Source organism: Artibeus jamaicensis, unplaced genomic scaffold (assembly GCF_021234435.1).
Source record: "Artibeus jamaicensis isolate MK-2021 breed Jamaican fruit bat unplaced genomic scaffold, CSHL_Jam_final scaffold_369, whole genome shotgun sequence".
In the NCBI taxonomy this organism is placed as follows: domain Eukaryota; kingdom Metazoa; phylum Chordata; class Mammalia; order Chiroptera; family Phyllostomidae; genus Artibeus; species Artibeus jamaicensis.
The window spans coordinates 7,385,925-7,410,027 of NW_026522042.1; the positions used below are offsets into that span (position 1 = coordinate 7,385,925).

General features: G+C 43.1%; 1 protein-coding gene across 1 annotated transcript in view; it reads left to right on the plus strand.

Annotated features, from left to right (window-relative positions):
- Positions 1–24,103, plus strand: part of OXCT1 (3-oxoacid CoA-transferase 1) — a 135,470-nt gene that overhangs the window by 57,589 nt on the left and 53,778 nt on the right. Inside the window, exons 8-13 of the mRNA XM_037138521.2 lie at positions 963–1,070; positions 2,773–2,887; positions 4,927–5,021; positions 6,790–6,838; positions 12,494–12,566; positions 13,176–13,251. Coding sequence (XP_036994416.2) covers positions 963–1,070; positions 2,773–2,887; positions 4,927–5,021; positions 6,790–6,838; positions 12,494–12,566; positions 13,176–13,251 — 516 coding nt within the window. The remainder of the gene's footprint in view (positions 1–962; positions 1,071–2,772; positions 2,888–4,926; positions 5,022–6,789; positions 6,839–12,493; positions 12,567–13,175; positions 13,252–24,103) is intronic.

Consider the following 24,103-nt stretch of genomic DNA (forward strand, 5'->3'; position numbering starts at 1 on the left):
AGAGGTAATTCTTTGACCAGAACAACATTGACCTTGGTTTTTCTTGATCCTTGTTGTTCTGATTTTTTTTATGTTGATGTAAAAAAACAACAAACCATTTTTTCCTTTTTGAATTCTAAAATAGCTGGCTTACTTGGGGCATTGCATATTGCTATAAAATGTCCCTTTACTCTGTGAATCAGTTCTAATTACATTGGGTATTTCTAGTTATTAGTTAATATTTGCTTTTTGAAATTTCCACATTGAAATTAATAATTGGTCTTTAAGTAAAATTATTTCAGCAGTTGCATTTTGTTCACGATTCTAGGAAGCCAATAGGAACAAATTAAAAACCGTTAGAAACAGCACTTGTATCTCTATTTAAAAGCTCTTCAATGGACCAAGCAGATGTTGTTACAGATTTTTGTTTTTGGTATGATCAATTTCCCATTAATTTTGAAAATGGTCTTAAGGGATGTTCTTTCAAGTGAGCATAGTTGAACTGCAATTAGTGAAAGTTCAAGCAGCTGTACTTGACAAATTTGTAACTGAAGCTGTTTTGGGCAAAGACTAAGTTCTGAAGAAGTTCTGAAGCTTTGTGCTCGGTGTTTGATGTTTAGACACATGTATTTGAATTTCTTCTTTTTTGCCGGTCTAGAAGGCATGATATAAAACACACACACACACACACACCCTACCTATTCTTTCCTATATACAAGGTTGGCAAAAGTAGGTTTACAGTTCATATGGAAAATAATACAACAATCAATAAATTAAAATATGAGGATAAACTGCTTCGCATACTTACACGGTAAACCTACTTTTGCCTACCCACCGACTGGCATGTATATACACGTCTGTGTGTGTATTTGTACTGTGTACACAACCTAAGTTGGAAGTGAAGATGCTTATACTTCATTTCTTAAATAAAAAGTGTTCGGTTTAAGCTTTCACTATTTAATTATTTTTTTCTCTGTGTACAGGTTGAAGAAATTGTGGATGTCGGATCATTTGCCGCAGAAGACATCCATATTCCTAAGATCTATGTACATCGCATTATCAAGGGAGAAAACTACGAGAAGAGAATTGAGGTAGTTGACTTAGTTCCGCTGTCACTATTTATGTAGCATTCACCAATGCAAGCAACAAATGGTCGGAAGCTTTCAGGAGTTTAAGATGGAACTTTATTGGCCAAAGTTTTACCTGCGCAGGGGCGAACTCTCGAGGTGTCCGGAGACACGGTGCCAAAATGGCTGCAAATGAGAGTCGCGCCTGGCGCTTACAGCCTAGGGTTTTTATTGGGGTGAGCAAGCAAGCAAATACAGAAGCAGACATAGCTGTTAGCAATTGGCTATCTCGAGAGACCACACATGGCTATGTTCTCTGCTTGCAACAATGGTTACTTTTCTGCAAGGACAAGGTCATGCACAAGGCGGTTTATCTTGTTCAGCACTCTTTGTACTTTCTGTACTTTCTATCTTCCTTGCTGAGACAGTCTGGAGCCTGCCTCGGGTTCCTCTTGGCTACTTTTATCTAATTCCGGGCCTAACATTTACGGATCTGCTTCTCAGAGATGTGTGTCTCTGGGGTCATTCCACGTAACAGGGAGTCGGTGCTGAGCGGGAAGCCTTGCTCTGGATCTTACTTAGTTAAGGAGCTTCTCATGTGTCCACTGAGAGGGGACACGATCCTTTGTGGACTGTCCCACTCAGCAGTGCCTTGTGGTTGCAGGCTGTGTTCTCCATGCTCTGTAACTGCCCTGGGGTAGGGTGTGAAGTTTTGTATCTACCCTGTCCAGGAAGGTAGGGAAGGATAATCAGTCTCTGCTGACTTCACCCCTGCTGGGCTCGTAATGTTTGACTGTTCAGAAAAGTCTGTCTACCTTGAAGGTGTTTGCCACTTGATACAGTCCACAATGAACATCACTTCCCATTAGCATTAGGCTTTAGGTTCTAGGCAGCTGGCGGTGAGATTGTGGCCAGGGGTGGCTTCCAGAAGCATTGGAGGTATTTCAAGTAACTCAGAGCTTGCAAAAATGACCGTCTGGGCCAGAATTGATGCCAAGATTCGGAAGTATCTAGGAATCAGCAACAAAACAGATATGCAAGTGGTGGGGGTGGTGGTCCCGGGGAATCAGAGATGCCTTCTACCCTGTGGACACCAAATAGAATGGCATTCTGCAATCTGAACTAATGTCAGTGGGCTAGGGAGGAAAGATGGGACATTTGCAAATAAAGACCAGAGTCTGTGTTAAGGAGATTTAGTGTTGGAAATACTGTCCTGGCTGGTTTCTGGATATTTCTGTGATCTCTCTGGTGTACCTGTGGCCAAAACCAGTCTAGACTCTGCAGGTGGAAGCAGGCAGTTGAGAGAAGCGACACCAGCCAAACACATTCTGCCAGGCCTGCAGAAACAAGAGTCCAAGGTCTGTTCCTTTTGTGTCTGTGCTGGCTCCGTCCCGAGCCCCCGAGGAGAGCGCAGTTGCAGGAGTCCTGAGAGGCAGCAGGAGTAGCAGCCAGCGAGCAGGGGCAGAGGCGTCATTTGCTTCAAAGAGTCCGAGCAAGTGCATCTTCCTCTTCAGGGGAACCTGACCTCTTTCCCCTTCATCCTTCCTAAAGGTTACGCTTTCATTTCACATTCTTTCTTTAAAAATGCTGTTACTTTACAGATTTGTGTCATAGCAGTAGTGAGACAGAGTTCATTTTTTTTCTAGTAAAACTTTGAACGTTCACAGTGATAAAGATCCAAGGATACGCCTCAAGTGCGGATAATTTGTTTCTGTTCATTTTAAAGCGAATGTCGATCCGGAAAGAGGGAGATGTGAAAGCCAGGTCTGGAAAGCCGGGAGATAACGTGCGGGAACGCATCATCAAGCGGGCAGCGCTCGAATTTGAGGACGGCATGTATGGTATCCTTCGTCCTCGTGGGCCTGCCCGCAGACGTGGTCCTCACCTCTCCCAGGGTGTCAGGCTGCCAGGCCGGACGCACAGGGTTTCATTTATAGTCCTGGTAACTTTTAAAGCAGTTGATCAGTTTTGTTTTGTTTTTCCCAAAATGTGGCTTATAACCTAAAGCTATCAAGATGGGTGATATTGGAATTGTAGTCCATTTGTCTTCTTAGAACAGAATGGTGACCAAAGATTTGCTTAGCCATTGGCTCATACACAGTGGATTTTAGTGCAGTTTGGCATTTGACTAAATGTTATTGGGAGTAGAGATTACCCAAGATGCGGGTTTCAAATCTCAGAAGTACTAGTTATAACCAGTGCCATTTATTTTCTCTATATTCTGGCATTTGCATACTCAATGAAACATATAAGATCCAACTTTTTAAAATTTTTATTTTCAATTACAGTTTACATTCAGTATTATTTTGTATTAGTTTCAGGTGTACGGCATAGTGGTTAGATAATATTTGCCCCAGTATTTCTAGTACCTACCTGGCACCATATATAGTTATTACAATATTATTGACTATATTCTCTATGCTGTATTTTATATTCCCGTGACTATTTTGTAACTACCAATTTGTACTTCTTAATTCCTTCATCTCTATCTCTCAGCCCTCCAAACCCCAACCCCACTTCCCTCTGGTACCATTCGTCTGTTCTCTGTGTCTACGAGTCTGTTTCTGTTTTGTGTGTTTGTTTATTTTGTTCTTTAGATTCCACATATAAGTGAAAATATACGGTATTTGTCTTTTTCTGTAAGACCCAACTTCTTAACAACCCCTTGTTTCTTGCGACAAAGATCCCCTGAGTATATACTCTTTTATTTCTAGAGTTTTAAATATTAGAACATTAGAAAGAATGTTTTATAAGGGTGTTCAGTAAATGATTCGAGTTCTTCTTTAACTACTTTCTCAAAAAAGAGATGGAAAGAGGTAATTTAGTAAATGACTGTTTGGACTTCAATTTAATTTAAATTTTTATGAGGGTTTGCCATTCTGCAGGGATAGTGGACAACACAGTCAGAAGTTCTAGGAAGTGTGTCCCTCTTTTTAAAAATTAAATTTATTGAGGTGCCATTGGCTAATACAATCATAGAGGTTACAAGTGTGCAGTTCTGTGCTACATCAACCGTGTGCATTGCATTCATCGCCCAAAGTCAGAGCTCCTTCTGTCACCATGTATTTGGCCCCTTCACTTGTCCCGCCCCAGACCCCTTGCCTCTGGGAAACCACCACACTGTCGACTGTGTCTACTAGTTTCTGTTCTAGTGTCTCCGATCCATCCTGTCTGCCTACAAATCAGGTTAGACCCTATTTTGATGTCCAAAGAAGAAGGTTCAACATCCCCCGTTAGCCCTTCAATGTGCCTCTTTATAGGGTCTCAGCTGTATTCCCCGAGACTCACTCCCCTGCTCATGTTTTAGGGAAGACTCGGAAGACTTAGCTCCAGTGAATGCTGCCACGGTGACCCAAGGCGTGGAAACACTTCGATGCAGACATTCTGGTCTTGTCCCAGCACTTTTTTTAAAATCTAGAAATGGTAGCCCTTTTTAAGTATGTTAGATTGTCCTTATTTTTAGCTGGAGTTTTGAAAAGTCAGAATGGCTTTTAAACAAAGGTCAAGCCATGTTTAATAATATACCAGTCATAAGTCATAATGCATCAATCCAATGTGTTTGCTGAGCATATTAAGGAAAATAAAATATGTCTTAGAAGGTAAATGACCTCCTGGCTTGTTTTCCAAAGCCACCACTTTGATATATATTTATGGGAAGCATATTAATGTTATTGACAAAGCTGTGATTAATTAGTGATTTAAAAAATTACAAAGTAGTGCCTAGAGGTGGTTGGAGAATGTCCAGTGATTACATTCAGAGGGATTGCAATTCAAGAGATTGCCTTTAAAGAAGGCCTCTCTTCAGATTTATATACGTAGACGATTTATGGCATAATCTCTCTACCTTTTCTGCGTTCTACCTTAACATCTTTTTTTCCAGCTAATTTGGGCATAGGAATCCCACTTCTGGCCAGCAACTTCATCAGCCCAAACATGACCGTTCATCTGCAAAGCGAAAATGGAATCCTGGGTTTGGTAAGATAGAAATTAAAGTTTTATTTATATGATCTAGTTGACGAGATATTCTGTATAGTGAAATCATATGACTGGGAGTTATCAGCTTAAAGTTCCCAAACTTATCTTTCTGTCTGTCTGTCATCACAATAACATATTTGACTTCCCCACAGGCTAGTGGGAGTCGTGAGTCTGTAAGGTTGTATTTTCCATAGTTGATGGTAGTTTCCTGGGCGTGTGGCTGCTCTTGCTTTGTCAGACTGTGGGCTCCTGTCTCCCCTGGGTGCCTGCTTACAGAGGCCTCATGGGCTCCTGCCCAGCTCGCTCTTTGTAACTCTCTTGTGTTTGGACAAGAGTGGAGGTCATCAGCAATTCTTTGTGAAGTAAAGTTAAGTAGGGCACTGGGTGAAAAACACAGAGTAAGGTATCTATTTAAAGCAGGGGTACTTTCTGACAGTTAAATGATTCAAAAAGTCTTAGAAATTCTTCTCATCTAATTACTGTGTTAAGGTCCTGTTGTCCAAAAGGGTAGAATTTTCCCTCAGAAAATTAACCTTCAGAATTAACCTTCCAGATGAGCTCAGTATTCTCATAGAATTTGGCTACAGCTTTTATTCAATACTATAATGAAAGTGAGAAACAGTTTTGCTTCTTGGGTGATATTTTTAATTTAATTATTAGCTGTGGCAGAGATTACTTATAGTTTGCCAATTTATAATATTCCTAATCTTTGTTATTCCTCAGTAAATCACAACCACTAATGCAATAAAAATGGTATATAGAGCAACTATATATCAGGTACTTGAAGTATCAGTAGTGATCACAGGCATGGCATCAATAGTGATTAACTGAGGTGATAATCATGACCATTTTCAAAGATAAAAAAGATGTGTGTCTGAATGAAAACGGATTCGTCAGGTCAAAGACTTATTATTCATGCACCTTAGGGATTTCTGGAGTGATTGGTTCCCTCCCTTTGGAGATAGGGAAGTAAGACTATGTGAATTACCCATGGTCAGTGTTTAAAGGAAAATGTACGTAGGTCTAAACATTAGTTATCACTTCAATTTATATAAAGGATAAATATTGGGTCCCTTAGAAAAAGTCTGTTGAAATTTTACAGCTTTCATATTCTCATTCTTGGGTCCATCATGCCTTTCTCATTTCTCTTTTATCCTTTTCCCTCTTTTGATCAATGTATGTTATGTTACAAACCCCTTTCCCCATTCAGATAATTAGGGATGCCTTATACAAAGACATCCGAAAGAAAACTTATTGAGAATAAGTAGGCAAAGAGAAAGCAAGGGTTGCAAAACTTAGATGTTATGAGAGACAAGGTTAGAACCCTGCATTCAAATCTTCCGCTTCTGCATACTAAAAAGTGACCCATTTGCCTCTCTGGGTCCTTCCAGCCAAATAATGCATCTGTTTAGTTTATATTTATTGATACAAGAGGAAGGTTTATAAATAACATTAGATGCATTGGTAGTAAATAGTTCCTTTTTGTTTTATGACATGTATTTCTAATAATGTCATTTCCAAACTTTGGTAATTTGTAGAAAATACTTTTCATTAACCCAGTCACAAAGTTATCAGTGTAGAGCAGACCAATCAATATGAGAAACAGAGCCATTCAAACAGCAGAGTTACTTTTTCACGATTCACCCGAAGTCTTCTGATGCCAGTTCCCTTGAGTTTTTGGAGAAGTTGCTTGTGTTGCAGTGTCAGTGTGCGGTTCTGTGAGAAGCTTCTTTGCCAGTTGACGTTGACAATTTGCTTTGTTCAACAGGGCCCATACCCATTACAAAATGAAGTCGATGCAGATCTAATCAATGCAGGTAAACTTGCTAAATTACATGTTTTCCCAGCGTTTTCCTTGGCTATTGATTCAGTTCTGTGCCCAGTGCTAGTAAGGAGTTGGGCTTGATTCTTTGTTTTTGCTGGAGCTTGTTCAGTCTGTTGTTCGTCGAGGAGGGGAGATAAGCCTTCCAAGTCCCATCTTTGCCTGGCTTCTTGTCAGAGGTCTGCTCTCATTTAGGGCAGACAGAGTTAAAGGCACAATTGCAGGTGGAGCTGCGTGGAATGGCCAGAGTGTTGGTGGCTCAGCCAGTCTGGGTCCTGGCTGTAAGAGGGAGAATGAAAGGGAGGGACAGCTGACAGGGATGTGGGCAAGATCAGCGCAACCATGAAAGGAGGGCAAGGTACCGCAGGGAGCTGCCAGGAGCCCTGGGCAGGCCTTGGGGGGCAGCTGTCAGAGAGGGCCAGTCACCTGCCAGGGAGAAGCACGCAGGCGTCTCACTGCTGCCTGGGTGGGGATGAGGGCGCGTTCTCTCCCACTGGGTCTCCTGCCGGAACCTCCCCTGGGACCTTCCCAGGATGCAATAGACCCACCTTCTCTTGATGAGAAGGGTGGGGGCGTGGATCCACAGTGGCAAAAGGAAAGGCCTGGGGCCCCGGGGCTTTGTGATAGGAGCTGTTTACTGTCCGCTAGTCATCCTCAGGGTCAGAGAGCATCCCTCAAAGGTTCCAGGTGCTTAAGGGGGTTATATTGCCATAAAATAGGACCCAGTGACATGAGTAATAAATAGTTTCTTTGAACTGGGGACTCTACCCTCGTCATGTCCACACTCGGATGCTTTTCCTTCTATTATTACTTATTCAGTTGACTAGAACCTAAGGTGGCGAGTGTAAGCAGCTTGGGGGAGGACAGCAGGTGAGACCCCCTGGCCATCGTCGCTGCCCAGGCTTGAGGCCCCATGGCCACTCTGCTAGGCCTGAAGATGATGCTTCGGAGGCGGCTGCCCGTCAGGAGCTAATTTTTATTAGCTCTTAGCTATACCGTTCTAGCCTGGGTTTCTGTGCCCTTCCCTTACTCCCGTTTACTCTGCCCGTGAAAGAGTGTTAGTGTCTCTCCACATCCAGCAGCAGTAGCTTGTCTCTCCAAAGAGACGAGCTGGGCCCAAAGGCCAGCTGCCAAGTAGCATCGATGTTTCATGCTCAGGATTCTGGGCGATAAAACAGCTTCTGGTTGAATAGTTGAATTAGTTAACACAGCTCGACTCTGAAAAGTCCACTGAGGTAAAGCAGTGACATTTAACCAAGGCTGTAATTTAATTGTGCTGTGCCTTTTAGCAATAGCTCATTGATCTGTGAAAATATTTGCTGCTTGGTTTAATGAACTTGTGATGTTAGCGGGTTATTTGCAAAATGCATAACTCTATTTTCTAAATGTCAGGCTTGAGGTCATGGAACCCACTTTCCTTGGGAAAAAGAGTTAATTTTTTCAATGACATTGTTGGGTGGTGGGCGCATCTGAGGTGTAAAAGTGTCCCCATCCCACCGATGTGTGTTTCAGCTTCTGAACCATCACGTAGAATCTGAAACTGCTGTGCTTTCAGATTCTACATCACCGTTGGAAGCCACGTGGCAAATCAGCCTGATAATTTTGTTATTCTTTCATCAAAGCCCTCTGTGGGATCGGTGATGTTTTTGATTTTGGAGTTGTCCAAATGAGGGAGGAAATACTTTGAGTTAGAGAATGCAGAGTATAAATAGGCAGTTTTCTCAACTCCTCAAATTGGAAATTACCTGAGAGATCAGGCCGTTTTGTGTGCGTGCGCGTGTATGTGTGTGTGTGTGTGTGTTAATTTGAAAGGCTATTTTTATCCATGTCCCTTGAAATGAATGTAGGATTGTATTTCTGGGTCAGACCAGTGTATTAAGTTTTAAAATGATAACAGAACTGTTTCTACGGATCATTGTTTCCAAATAATAATCTCATCTGGTTATGTAAAAATCACTGCCCTCAGAGTACTCGGGAGTTTACAGCATCCTCTTTACAGGTGTACAGTGTTTGAGCCTCAAGTGAAACCCCGTTGTACAGGCTGGGGAACTGCATCCAGAGACGTGAATTGATGTGCTCAGATCACCTTGCTGGGGACTGGACGCACCCAGTCTTCTCCTCCTGGTGTCAGGACTTTTCTCCCGATACACCGTACCACGCTCTCTGGAAAGCTGGGCTTTGTGAAGGTGCAGAAGGCAGCGATTAGAACATTTCAGAGATCTTGTGGAGATCTGCAGTCTCCCAGTGTAATTAGAAGTTTCCTAAATGCCCCTTGTATGTTTTAGCTTTCATGTTAAGAGCATTTTGCATTCTTTTCTATTTCTTTCTGATTTTAATGTACACGTAATGTAGACATTACTTGCCTTTGATGCAGACTGCTGTAGAAAAACCCATCATGTGACTCTCATGGCTGTGTACAGTCCTGGCCCCTGCCTCGGGTCTCTAGAGCTGTGGTTCTCAATGGGCAAGAAGAGGTGACATCCAGGCCATTTGACCGTGTCTGGGGACATTTTTGATTGATGTGCCTTCCTGGGATCTAGTGTGATTGGTATGTAGTGAGCAGAGGGCAGGGATGCTGCAGGCCTTCCTGTGGTAAACAGAACAGCCCTCCGCGGAGTTCTCCCCTCCAGAACGTCAGTCGTGCCGCGCAGGAGAAGCCCTGCTCGGTGGGTGTACGCGCCGCATCCGGAGTCCCACAGGCCTGCAGACAGGGGCACGCGCGCAGCACAGCATCCCGGGTCTCTGACGGGATGCAGCTGACCTTTCCAGCTCGGTCTTCCAGTGCGCCCTGCAAGGGTGTGAGGCCCCCACACGGCACTCTGGGGTCCGCTCCGGTCGTGGCTGGGATGCCCCTGCTTTCCTTCTCCGCCCCTTGGCTCTTCCTGGGCCATTCACCAGGTCGTTTTTTGGTTTTGCTCTGTCTCCCTACTCTTTCTCGCCCAGCTCCTTATTGGTAATTTATTTTCCTCTCCAAATCCTTTGGCGGCTTATTTGTGTGTATGTCTCTCTTGCTGGACAGTATGCCTCTTTGCTAAGGGCCGTGGTTCTCAGGTGGAGGCCCCAGACCCTCAGCATCAGCACCACCATCCCCTTGGACTTGTTAGAAATGGGAAATGCTGAGCCACCCCCCCCCCCCCCCCACAAGCCTCCAGAATGATCAACTCTGGGAGCTGAGCTCCGCGGGCAGCGTTTTTACCAGCCCTGCACGTGATTCTGGTGGGGTCACAGTTGAGAACCATTCGTGGAGGGCATCTGCGTTTTGTTTGTAACGTTTTTCTAGGCCTGTGGTGGGCATCGGCTTGGTGTTGAGGGAATGACTTGTTAAGTCCTGAGCTAAAGGACTTGTATAACTCATGAAATTCAGAAACTCTTTTGCCCAAATATTATGAAAGGATCTAGATTTTTATTTACTTATTTAAATATTTTATTGTTTTTTAGAGAGAGGGGGAGGGGAGAGAGAAAGAGAGGGAGAGGAACATTGATGTGAGAAACATCAATCAGTTACCTTGCTCCAATTGGGGACCATACTTGCAACCCAGGCATGTGCCCTGACTGGGAATTGAACCAGCGACCTTTTGGTCTGTGGAACAATGCCCAATGCACTGAGCCACACCAGTCAGGGCAGCATCTAGACTTTTACACACAGAGAAGTGGGAGGAGACAGGAATCAATCAGGAAAGACCAAGTAAGAAAGCCCTTTTTCTTCAGGGTACTGACCACATTTGGACATTGTATTTGAAAAGCATGGATTCCACCTGAGGATATCTACTTTTGTTTAGCTATTGGATGTTTAAAGTGCTGAAAATTAACTTTGCTTCTGAAGAATGTAATTTGTTAAGACACCAGAATGCATTATCGGGCGCCTGACAGCTCTCTCCACGAGAGCCGTTTTCTGGGCTGTTTAATAAAACCATGCGTCATGAGTCATGTCGGTGGGGGTGGGGAGAGCCCTCAGCATGGATCTCGGGGTCTCCTGCACAGTGGTACGCGATGCCTTCCATGTCCTATCAGCCAGTGGAAAGTTGCTATTTGGAAGTCAGTGTGATTTAAGACAGAGAACAAAGGGATTGAGGTTTTTCTGTTTCTCTGCTTTGTTGTCCTACAAAATATTCCTCCTTGCCTCTCCAGCTCACAGGATTGGTGAGGAGCTGAATTTGCTGGACATGGAACTTGTGTTAGGATGAGGTGTAGTTGTATTTTGCCTGCCCCGAAACGTGAAGTTCACAGGCAGGCTGCATGACCCCACCGTGGAAGTCATTTGCTTGGTCCTGGGGCCTTTATTCCTTGAGGAGCAGCAGCACTGTTTGGCGGAGGGATAATAAAAGCAAATGGCTGCGGAGCCCGTTCTCTGTGCCGGGCGCCAGACAAAGGGCTTTGCCTGCGTTACCGCATTTCATCCTTCAGATCTTATGTGCTGTCTAAAAGCTCCTACTAACCACACCAGAAGGTGTTTTCTAAAGCTTTTCAGCTTTGTGGTACTTTGAAAGATGTGCAAACATTTCCTTTACTTAGAATCAAACTCCTTTGGGGGATAAATATTTCAGCATGATAGAAACAGTCTTACTCTCTCCATATCTGAGCTCAAATGGAGAGGGTTACAGAGCTCCATCTGTAGCTTTTGGAGAAGACTTGAGAGGCTGAGTACAGCTGTGTTGCACAGCTGGGCATGGTCAGACCACCCTGGTCTTCTTGTGCCCAGGAGCCTTTCTCTAGTCCAGTAACTTTGCTTCCCTTTCCTTTCGTCTGCCCTGTTACCCAGGGGGCCGTGCACCAGGTGTTCTCACACAGCTCACCTACCTTTGGCACAGTGGCCTGCGAACACTTTTCTCTTGGGTGCCTGATGCTCCTGAACAGGCAGGAAGTAGGTCACAAGAAGAAAGGAACTTTGGTATGAGTCAGGTGATAGTATTAGTTTCGTGGGGACTGGATGACTTTGAAGATCTTGCCCAGTTGTGAACTTTTATCATGAGAGAGGTCCTCTCCTCTTGGAAGTTAGCATTCAAGATATTTGCCAGTATTAGAATGTTATTCCGCAGTTTCACCCAAGTCCTAGGGTTTTACTAGAAACTTAGGGGGGAGAGAGAGTGAGAGCAATAGAGAGAGAGATTGATTGAGGTCGAAAGAGGAGATTCAAGCCTGATGATATTAAGGAATTAGGTGTGTCCTCTTATTCACTGGTTTTTTAAGAAATAACTGAGCATCTCCAGTAATCTTCTATTCAGAATTGCATTGCTTCAAGGTTACTCCACAACCTGTTTTCTCCAATGACCATAGTAGCATTGGACTGTGACAGGTGCCTCCCAGGAGCAGGGCTGGTGTTGGGGACGGGGCTAGTGGGAGTCCCAGAAGGGGATAGGCAACAGGGTTTGCATTGTGTAGAGAATTTCAAAATGATAATGAAATTAAAAGTTGGTCTGTTTTCATTATCAGCATGCAAGGGCGAACAATGTCACTGACAAAGTGTTCCTCCCCACAGAACGGACAGTGTCCCGCACACCCCAAATTGCCCCTGCATTTCGGTAAAGGGAGCCTCAGTTCCTTAGGAAGCAGGAAATATCGACCCCTCTCTCCACCACAATACTCTTAGAAATCTAATAGCCTCTTTCTTTTTTTTTTTTTCCCTTTTGCATGCACGCGTGCCTGTGTGTAGGCAAGGAAACAGTTACTGTTCTTCCAGGAGCCTCTTATTTCTCCAGCGATGAGTCATTTGCGATGATTAGAGGGTATGTAATAGTGGGCCGCTCTGGTTTCACACTGTGGCCCGACCCGAGTCATTGGCTGTGTGAGCAAGGCTGTGAGACCCAGACACACCTCCAGCCAGAAAACCATCTTGGGCTTGTTGAGCTGCACAAAGATGTGGAATTACTCACTTCAAACGTTGGGAGTTGGAACATCCAGGCTGCTGTTATTAAAAGAGCCCCCCAAATGGAATATATATCTGTGTGCCAATGCTCTTGAAGTAAACAGTTTTACAGGGTTTTTTCCTGAGGATCCTAGCGTTCTCTGCAAACTGTGTTCATTTTCTAGTTAGTGTTTGCTTTCAAATCAAGCCACATTCTCCCTCACCAAAGGAAACAAGCTCGCTGTGTACACCTGTTTTTAATTTGTTTTTCGGAAACAATATAAACTTATAATTTTTTTTAAAAGAACTCTTAGTGGTTATTTCTCCATGTCAGCTTGAGCTGATATATTTGGAAATCAGGTGTTGGGCGGGAAAAAGTAAATGTATTTTGGGGAATGTAGAATTCTTGACTTTAATTGCTGGCGATTGCAAGTGAAGGGGACATAGAGTTTGTGGAGTTTGCCTTTCATCTCCTCTTTCTCCTCCTTAGAGGACACATCAACCTGACCATGCTCGGCGCGATGCAGGTGTCCAAGTACGGCGACCTGGCCAACTGGATGATCCCTGTGAGTAGACACTTTTTCATGTGAATGATGCTTGGGCCAGAACCCTTAGTTTTGAAACATTAAGAAAAATCACGTCAAGTTGCTCTGAGAGTAAAGTATAACTCTTCTAAAAATAAGAAAGATTTTAATGTCTTTTTCTTATTTGAATCAAATTTTAATTAAGCAAACACTGAGAAACATTCAGCTCTGCCAGTTTATGATGTAGCTGGGAGTATAAATAAGCAAGATTGGCCAAAGCAGAATTTTCTATAAAGAAACAGAGTTAAGGAAGATTTAAAAAAATGATATAATTATATTCTGATAAAAGTACGTAATACAAATATTTATCATAACTAGTTTTCTTATAACCAACAAGAACAGTGAACAAGTTTATAAATTGTATGTTAATTCTATTATTTTCTTATTCACAGTGAGTGGTTAAAATTCTCTCTTGATTGGTCATGTGACCCCATAAGTAATCAATCACATTGTCTGCCATTATGGAAAACAAAACTTGGGATTTTCAGACTTGCTTGTGATATGCAAATGGTTTTTATTTACTAATGATCTAAGTCAAGGAAGAAATCTATTAGAATTAGCTTTGGAGAAAGGATTGTAGTGAGTTAATTTGGGAGTGCAGTTCATTCTCTGCAGTTGTTGTTTTCAGACATGTGGGTGGAAACCATAGTGAGCACAGGCCCATGGCCATGGGCTCGTTTTGGCTGGAAACTCACATTACTCTACTGAGGTGTATGTTTGTATATTCCTGTGTGTTTCTCTGTAGCACCAGCTAAAAAGAATGTAGCTCACACTGAGGATCGTGTTCTATGATTCGAGAGGTGTTTTTTGAAATTTTAGATTTTTTTCCTAATGGTTTTCTGAGGAAAGTGGGTTAGTGTAGTTGATAAAAATGTTAGAAATTGTGTTAGTTCAGCTCTTTTGATCTACCTTCTGAAATATATTTTCAAGTTTCAATAATTTTCAGAGCTCTGGGTCTCAAACTTGGCTCTATGTTTGAATCACCTGGGAGTTTTAAAAAATATTGACACCTGTGAGCCACCCCCAGAGTTTTCCAATTATTTAATCTGGGCTGTAGCCTGGGGCACTGGGTATTTTAAAAGCAACCATAGGGATTAAAATGTGTAACCAGGTTTGAGAGACAGAGTATTGACTTCCAATCAAGATGGCAGCATAGGTACACATGGCTCGCCTCCTCACACAACCACATCAAAATTATAACTAAAATACGTAATAACCATCACTCAGAACCATCAGAAATCAAGTTGAATGGAAGTGTGACAACTATGGAATTAAAGAAACTGTATCTATCCAGACTGGCAGGAGGGGCACAGATGAGGAATGGGCTGGTCCCACATCCACACACAGTGTATAAAAATTCAGGAGGGATATCTTGGGAGCGAGGAGTCCCAGCCCCACATTAGGCTGCCCAGCCCAGGGTTCCAGTGCCAGGAAGATAAGTCCCCATGACTTCTGGCTGTAAAGATGAGCAGGGATTGAGTCAGTAGAAGAAACTTCTGGAGTCCCACGCAGTTCCTCTTCAGGAACCCACACACAGACTTACTCAGACTCATTCCCTCTGATCTCCAGCATTGAGTTAGCAGCTTGAAAGACACCAGTGACATTTGGGAAGGAGCTAAAGTATCTGGCATTAAGGCGAGAGCTGGGGGACAGCTTTTACCCAGACAGAAAGGTAGGTAGGGGCCATTGTCCCTTTTCTGAACCCTTCCCCATAGAGCCACAGAGCTGGGAGGCTGGTGCCATATCTGAGACTCCATCGAACTGGCTAACACTGTTTGCCCCACCCTGGAGATCTATAGCCACTCCTTCTACCCAACTTATAGGTTTACCCATGCTGCTTTTCCATATGAATGGCTGGTTTTGGCTCATGCTTCACAACTTCTGAAATTCTCTCAAACAAGCAACAGCCAGCCTCAGTGTGTCTCCAGCCCCTGACACCTTGCTAAGTGGCCTCAGGCCAAGCACTAGCAACAGCCAGCCTAGCACAGCTTGGCTTTGCCTGGGATTCTCCAAGCACAGCACAAGTAGCAACCATCTTGGATTGCTTTTTAACTAAGGCAGGGTGGCCCCAGGCAAAACAGGCAGGTGATGACCTTGGCCTACATGACCCATGAAACCCCAGAGCTTGCACACCCAGTAGACGGCTATAGACCGACCACATGGGAGCACTGCCATTCTGTCCTTGCACAGCTGATTCTCCATGGAGAGCAGAGGTTGGTGGTCAGTGGTCACAGCCAGTCCTTGAAACTGACAGGTCTGGGTAAATCCCTCTCATTGACCTGCCAACAGCAATCAAGGCTCAACTACAGGAGGAGGGTGTACTCAACTCACACAAAGAGCACACCTCAAGTACCCAGCTTGGGTGATAGAGGAGGCTGTGCCACCAAACTCTGTGAGACACCTGCTACATTAGGCCACACTACCAAGACAGGAAGACACAGCAGCTCTACCTAGTACATAGAAACAAGCACAGGGAGGCTGCCAAAACGAGGAGACAAAGAAACATGGTCCAAGTGAAAGGACAGATCAAGTCCAGTAAAAGAACAAAAATGGAGAGAAGCAATCTATCAGATGCAGAGTTCAAACAACTGGTTATAAGGATGTTCAAGGAAGTTAGTAAGGTCCTCAACAGAATAAAACATATCCAGTCAGAAACAAAGGATACACTAAGTGAAATAAAGGACAATTTACAGGGTAACAGCAGTAGAGTGGACAAAGCTGAGGATCAAATCAATGATTTAGAACATGAGGAAGCAAAAAACTACCAGTCAGAACAAGAAGAAAAATGATCCAAAAAACCAGGATAGCATAAGGACCCTCTGGGACAACATCAAACGTGCCAACATTCACATCATAGGGGTGCCAGGAAGAGAAGAGAAAGAGGGAAAAATTGGAAATCTATTTGAAAAAGTAATGAAAGAAAACTTCCCTAATTTGGTGAAAAAAATAGGCAAGTCCAGGAAGTACACAGAGTCCCAAACAGGATGGATGCAAAGAAGTCCACTCCAATACACATCAAAATTGAAATGCCAAAGGTTAAAGATAAAGAGAGAATCTTAAAACAGCAAGAGAAAAGCAATTAGTTACCTATAGGGGAATTCCTATAAGACAGTCAGCTGATTTCTCAAAAGAAACTTTGCAGGCAAAAAGGAATTGGCAAGAAATTTTCAAAATCATGAAAAGCGGGGACCTACAGCCAAGATTGCTCTACCCAGCAAAAATAATCATTTAGAGTCAAAGGGCAGATAGTTTCCCAGACAAGGAAAAATCAAAGGAGTTCATCATCACTCAACCATTATATGAAATGTCAAAAGAACTTATTTAAGATAAAGAAGATCAAAACTGTGGACAATAAAATGGCAATAAATACATGTCCATGAACAATTGAATCTGAAAAACAAACTAAGCAAACAAGAAGAACAGAGAGAGAATCGCAGATACAGAGAGTGTTTTGATGGTTGCCAGAATGGATGGGGGTGTGGAAGAATGGGTGAAGAGGTGAGGGGACAAAGAAGTACAAATAGGTAGTTACAGAACAGTCATGGGGATGTGAAATACAGTATAGGAAATGGAGCAGCCAAAGAACTTACACACACGATCCAGAGACATGAACAGTGATGTAGGGACTGCCTGAGAGAGTCGGGGGTGCTGGGTGGAGGGGGGCAAAGGAGGAAAAATTGGGACAACTGTAATAGCATAATCAATAAAATATAACTAAAAAATAGTATATTAAAGGATGATCATATTTATATTTAAAATGTAAAGGAAAATATGATTGACCCGTTAATAGCGTTCATCATTTAGCAGTTAAGAGCAAGAGCCCTGCTGTGAGACAGACCTGAGTTAAAGTCCTGTTTTTGACACTTGCTATCTCTGTAACTTGAAGCAGTGGCCTCTGTTTCCTCATCTATAATGTGGGAATGATATAATAGTACCTACGTATAGGACTACGTAAAGGAATAAATGATACAATACATGCAAAGTACCTATCAGAGAGCTTGAACATGGTACGTGCTGCTAAGTAAGACAGTTGTTATTACTTGATAAATTTAGAGGAAGAGGTTGGGGATCTCTGGCAGAGAGGGAATAATAGCATTGGTTGCTGTGAACAGAAGTAGCAGAGATTTAAATATGTTTTATTGGACTGTTACTGAGGTTTGAAATCAATTCACACAGTGGCCTGGGTATGTGGCAAAAACATATTTAATACATTTTTGCCTCCAGGGAACGTAAGCATCTTTTAAAAAGTCAGTGTACAATTGGTTTATGAGACGGTTCGGCAGGCGGCGAGGCTGGAAGCTGTCACAGTGCCGGTATGCATCGCGTAGTTGTCATTTGTAGAGAAGATTTTACAACACGTATCGTGATTTTCATATCCTGTTGGGATTCCTGTGCACGATGAAAACATCAGTGTTTATTACTTTTTGCTTTTCTTAGTACGGTCTTGCACTAACAAGCTTCCAAAGAACTGGACAGTCGGGTGCCAATCACTGGAGGTCTGCAGGACACAGAGAAATTAGGCATCGAAAGTGCTTGTGTTGCTTCCACTTGTTTGGGAATGGGAGCTGGTAGTGTCTTGTGATGAGCATTTCTTTTGTTCCTTTAGCAGCTGGTAATTATTTCTTGGCTTCTTTGTATGTGATGCCCTATGTGTGTGTTTAAGTCTTTTGGATGCAAGACAGCTTAAGAATCCAAGACCATGATCTTCAGTTCGGAAGAAATCTGATTTGGATTTTGGCTCTACCCCTTACAAATGCTACAGCCTGGAGTATTCATTTCTGTTAGGATTAAGTGAGCAAACAATAAAAAGTGAACTCTGAAAACTATATTATTTTCATCTTCTCCAATGCGCTTTTGCTTAACGTTAAAGAGGGAATATTTCCCTTAAAATACATTTGAGGCAGGAGATAGGAGGAAATGCCAGAGGTACCCCAGGGCTAAGATTAAGGACATCCATACAAGACAGAGACCCTCTAAGACCAGTTGTTCCTGCTTTCTGGAAAAGCGCTGAATCATGGTGACTCAAGAATGCACATGCGCAGAAGATGCTACATGACCCCTGCCTCGTTATAATAGCATTATAATAAATTAACATTGTACGACTTCCTTCTCCAGTAGCCAGTCATGAAAAATCATGGGAGACCACATGCACAGTAGCTTTGAAATGCAACTACTTGTACTTGTGCAATAGAAGCACATCAAAAACTAGCCAGGAAGCTTCCGCCCTGTAAGAATAGAACCCTTCCAGCCCAGGAGATCAATCTCTGCTCAGAGTTGGCCTGTTCCCATGTTCTGTGGACCGTACTATCGCTTAATAAGTCTGCTCTTTATGCTATAAACTCTGTGTTCGGTTCAATTCTTTGCTCTCGATCACGAAGAACCTGGTTACCTATGCCCACCTGTCACACATTCATGTAACAAGACTGTAAGTAGGTACACACCTACTTATCCTAAGTTCAAGCACCCAAAATTAAACTCTTTGAGGATAGATTTCTCATTCTTAATTGGTTATGGATAAGGTGCAGTTTTAACCTCCTTATATAGTTTCATTGAATAGTCTGTTCCTAGTTGTTCTAAAGATTAATGTTGGTTTGTAAAATTTAGGTATACTTTTATTGCAAAATCTGGCAGTGGAGAAGCTGCAGAATTCAGCTTTATTGTATCACTTTTCATTTACTTTTATCTTTTTACTGGGTTTAATAATCTTGCAATGGGTTGTAAAGCCTTGAGTTTTTCTGCATCATCATGGCATTCCCATTAATCATTATGATGCCAGATCATAATAAACATAAAGTTTTAAGACAGGCAAATGGCGTGGTTGCTGTTTGTCTTGTTCTTGAATCGCTTCTTAGTATTCAGCATGTGTCCCACGCTCACAGATTTCGAAACATTTTGCCCTGAGCATCCGCAGAGAGAAAACTTAACGAAACAGCACTTGGCTCCTTCGAGTTCCCTGATTATCATGTTGATGGTAAAACCCAGGCGAGATACGAAGATGTAGAAAGATGTGCAGTTGTAGGATACACGCTCAGATCTGCTCTGGCTTCCCTAATGCCTATTTTTGAAAAACAGCTGCCACGGATAGTGGACTTGTAAAGGGAAGCGGATGTGTGTGATCAGCAATGGGCACTGGTTATTAGGCCACCACGGCCCCCTGGACAGAGCTGCTGTGCATGAAGCATGCAGCAGCCGGCAGGGGGGTGGCTGATTCTATGTGGGGGGAGCTGAAATGAGGGGTTCTTAAGACAAAGAGAAGAGGATGTGTTGGTGCCTTTTTCCCCTGACATTTTTCATCTCTCTGTGCACTTTAAGGGTGAATACAAATTCATGTTATTGTCATGCATGCCACCTGTGCGAGGGCACAGCATCGACTTGGCCTTGTAGTTATGCTGTTTTGAAGAAGCGAACTTCCTAGTCTTCTCACTTGTACAGTTGAGATGGTTTGTGCCCGAGATTCAATCTAGTGGCTTCGTTGCATCAACTGTAGTCTAAATATTAAATCCACAGATACAGACAGCGTATATAGATTAAAGTATAAAGATACAGACATTCATATATATAGTGTTTTAACATTATTGGTGCCTTGTTCATTGAGTACTAATCCTCAGGAAACTGCAAACCGTGGCTAAGGAGAAAGGACAGGCAGAGAATATGTATTTGATGGTAGGATGCTTTTACACGTCTTCAGTGATGCTTTTGCCTTATGGGTGTAATGTAGGGGAAAGTGCACAGAACTTTGGTATCAGGCTTGTGCTCAAATGCTGGTTCTGTCACTTATGGGTTGTGTGGCAAGTTACTGCATCTGCGTATACTCATTTGTAAAATGGTAATATTTAACTCCTATGCTTGTTGTGCGGATTCAATTAGTTTGTTCATTCAATAACTATTTGTTAGGCATATATTAAAGGCCATGAACTGTTTTCGCCTCTTGAAGATGCAGCAGTTAACAAAGCAGATTACATTCTCCACATTTATGAAGCTGATATTTTAGCAGGGGTCTGCAAGTAATGGCCTACGTGCCAAATCTGGTCCGCTTTCTGTTTTTGTAAAGTTTTATTGGAACACAGCCACATTTACACATTCCCCATAGCTGATGAGTTGCACAGTTGCAAGAGACCGAACAATCTGCAAAACCTAAAATATTTACCATTTAGCTCTTTACAGAAAAGTTTGCCAACTTCTGCTGTAGATCATTGATTCGAAACCTTGTTTATTTTCTAATATAAGCTTGTACTGCTGTGAATTTCTCTGTAAGCCCATATTAGTGACATCCCACAAATTTTTATAGGTTGTATTTTCATTTTCATGCTCCTCAAAAATATTTTCAAAGTCCCCTTGTGTTTTTTTATGACCTATTTGTTATTTAGAAGTGTGCCGTGTAATTCCCAAATATTCGGTGATTTTCCACAAAACTCTGGGTTAATTTTTAGTGTAATTCTCTTGAGGTGAGAGGATGTACTTTATATGGTTTTCATTGTTTTAAACTTGAGATTTATTTATGGGTCAGAAAAGAGCCTAGCTCAGCGACTGTTCCGTCTGTACTGGAAAGGAGTGTGTTCTCTGCCCTTGTGGGCAGAGTGTTCTGCAGTAGCAGTCTGGTCACGGAGGCAGACCGGGCTGTCTGTCACATAGGTGCATGGTGTGCTTGTCCAGTCGGTTACCGAAAGAGGCGCATCAAATCTTCAGCTGTAATTGTGCCCTGCCTACCTCTCCTTTCAACTGCGTCCCATTTTCCTTCTTATGTACTTGAGTTCCATTACTAGTTGCCTTAGTACATGTTGAAGATTGTTATGTTCTAGGAACAAATTGACTCCTTTTTCCTTATATACCTCTATCTCTGGTAATATTTCTTATTCTGAGTGTACCATCTGATATTAATATAGTCACTCTGTGGGGTGTATTTTTTCTGTTTTTCAACTGCAGTCTATCCACAGCTTTATATTTAAGTGAGTTTTGGTAGGTAACATAAAGTTAGGTTTTTCTCTTTTATCCAGTTTTGTAATCTCTGACCTTTAACTGCAGGCCCAGGCCATCTGCACTCAATGTGAGATCAACATGATTAGGTTTAATGCTGTCAGCAAATAATTTTCTTCCCTGGTTGCTCATCTGTCCTTTTTCTTTAATTTTTTTCTGGATCAGTTAACTATTTATTACAACTCCATTTTATCTTCACTATTGACTTATTTTTTTACTCATTTAGTGGCTCCTCCAGGGTTTATAATAAATATATTTTATTTACCATAGTCTACTTCAAGTAATATTATATTATTTTACATATAACGTAGGAACCATACAAGTATACACTTCTGTTCTCTGTTCCTATCTTACTTGCTATTTTTGGTTATATATTTTATTTTTCATGTGTTATAAACCCTACAGTACTCTATTATTTTTGTTCAGTTGTCTTTGAAAGATACTAAAAATGGGGAAAATTATATATTTGGTATACTTGTATTACATACCGTGATGTGTAGTACATTTTGCATAGATTCCCAGCAAACTTGCTCTTTCCTGCACTTGTAGATTCCCAGCAAATTTGCTCTTTCCTGCATTTGTGGCCACCTGATGTGATCGTCCATCTGCTCGAAGGACATGCTTTGGTGTTTCTGGCAGTGCAGGTCTGTAGAGGTTGCGCAGGCTGATTCTTTCTTTCAGTCTTTTCTGCTAAGCTTGGTTAAGGTGAGCTGAGGGCAGCCTTGAGTTTCAATCTAATTAGCACCGGTGCAAAGGTGATGTCTTCCAGGGACTCCACCTGCTGCCCTCGGGTTGTGCGGCCTCTCCCCGTGGACTAGTGAAGAACGTGATGTGTCTCAGACCCGGGTGAGTTCTGCATATGGATCACCTCCCACTTCACTCCAGGCCTTGGGTGGTTTCTTCTCCTGTGTTCACACATCTGTCCGCTGCCAAAGACTTGAGGTGAACCCTTTGCAAATCTTGCGAGTGCTCGCTGCCCGCCCTCTCTTCTCCGTAGCAACCTCCTGCCTGACCTGCCTGACGTTTTGCTTTGGCCTTGCTGAACCCGGCGAGACTGCTGTGTTTGAGCCGGGTTCCCTCCCTGCACTGCGGCCTGCAGGCTTTCTGCGGGGAGCAGGTGGGGGGAGCTGTAGACCCAGCCGCTCAGCTTCCCGCCTCCCACACATCACAGTCCTGCTCTGCCTGCTGTCTAATGTCAGAAAGCTACTCTGTCTTATATTTTGTCTGGTGTTTTCATTCTTTAATATCACTAATAATATTTTTGAAATTATGTCACTATATATTTCTTGGATGATTTTTTTTGGGTGTATAAATCCCTAGAAGTAGAATATCTAGGTAAATATTTTAGAGTTTTATATACACATTGGATTATTGTCCAGAAAAATTATCTTCATTCACACACAGTTTGCACTGTTACCAACACTAGCCTCAGCTTTCCTTTGGTCTGTTAGAGCAGGTCCTTGAATAATGTTTTGTTATAATGTTGATGAGATGCTTTAGGAGCTTAACTTCTGTTTATATTCATTAGCCTATGGTAAAATTGGTTTCATCTTATGTTATTTTGCTTACAGTCCCAAAACCCACAGTATTAAGTGAGGATTTACTTTAGTCTCTTCAGCTATTTAGCATTTCTGGAGAAGCCGCCGTCCACCCCCGTTTAAGGAGCCCAGGCAGGGCTTCCTCTTCTGGAGGGGCACTCGGTCCTCTTCCCGTCTGCCCTGCAAACCCTCCTTTTAGCTGTTAGCAGTTACTGCTTATCAAACGTCACTCCAGTGCAGTCTTTGGTCAGTTTAAAAGGCGTGCTGAGGGTGACTTTTCTTCCTGTCCGTGAATGTGTCTTAATAGACCAGCTATGAAAAGCATGTGGGTGATGTGTGTTCTGTATCCAGTGTATTGAACAAGCTCTACGTGGGGGATGAAATAAAAAAACACAGCTATTTTTATCTCATGCAATGCCTTTAACTTTGTGCAGTCAGGGAAGCTTTCCCTCTGTGTGATATTTCAGCTCCTTCTTAGGTAATAAACTGCCATTGGGCCACTAATTCACAAACTCCGTCCTCATTCAAGAACTAGAGAGCCCGGTGCAAAGGTGAGCATGCTTTGATGTGCATTCGAAAGCAGCGGTCTCCTTACTCTCATGCTCTCCAGCGAGGGTTGGGGCTGGCTGCCCACATCAGGGGAAGGTTGTTGGAGTTCTTTTACTTTTTCTGTTCACTCACTGCCTCCCCTCACTCACTGTTTAGCACCCACGAGGGACGAAATTCGGGAGAATGGGGAGGTGAGGCCGCAGGGCAGGAAAGTTCTCATGTGGCTGGTGACTGGTCGTGCTCTGAGCTGGCTCCATGCTCCCGGGTCCTTTCAGGTGATTAAAGCTGATCTCTTTCTCGGTGTGTGTGTGTGTGTGTGTGTGTGGGAGGTTTTTGGAGACCCCCTTCTCATCCTCTTCTGCAGCACCCGCCCTGACGGACAGTGGCTGGGGGCTTCCCCATCAAGTTCTGGTTTTCCTGTGCTGCACTTTGAAAGTAGATTCGCACCCATAAGGTCCTCTCTTCTTTCTGGGGCACCACCCTGTTGAGAAAATATTAAAGCATATTTGGTCTGGTCCTCTCCCACACAGTGCACGTCTGGGAAGCACGCACAAGATTCTCATCCCGCCTTCCATGGTAGTATGGCAACTTCCTTAAAACAGTCGCGGCAGGGTTCTCAGGAGGAGTCAGGCGCGCCTTTCCCCGGTCACGTCCTGGCTCTTCTCTTGGCGGGCATGCCCCGGCGTTGTTGCTCAGGCTCTGGGGGCTGTCGGGCGAGTGAGGAGCAGGGGTGTACTTGCCCCTCTCCTGGTTGCTGGGGCCGGGGGTGGTAG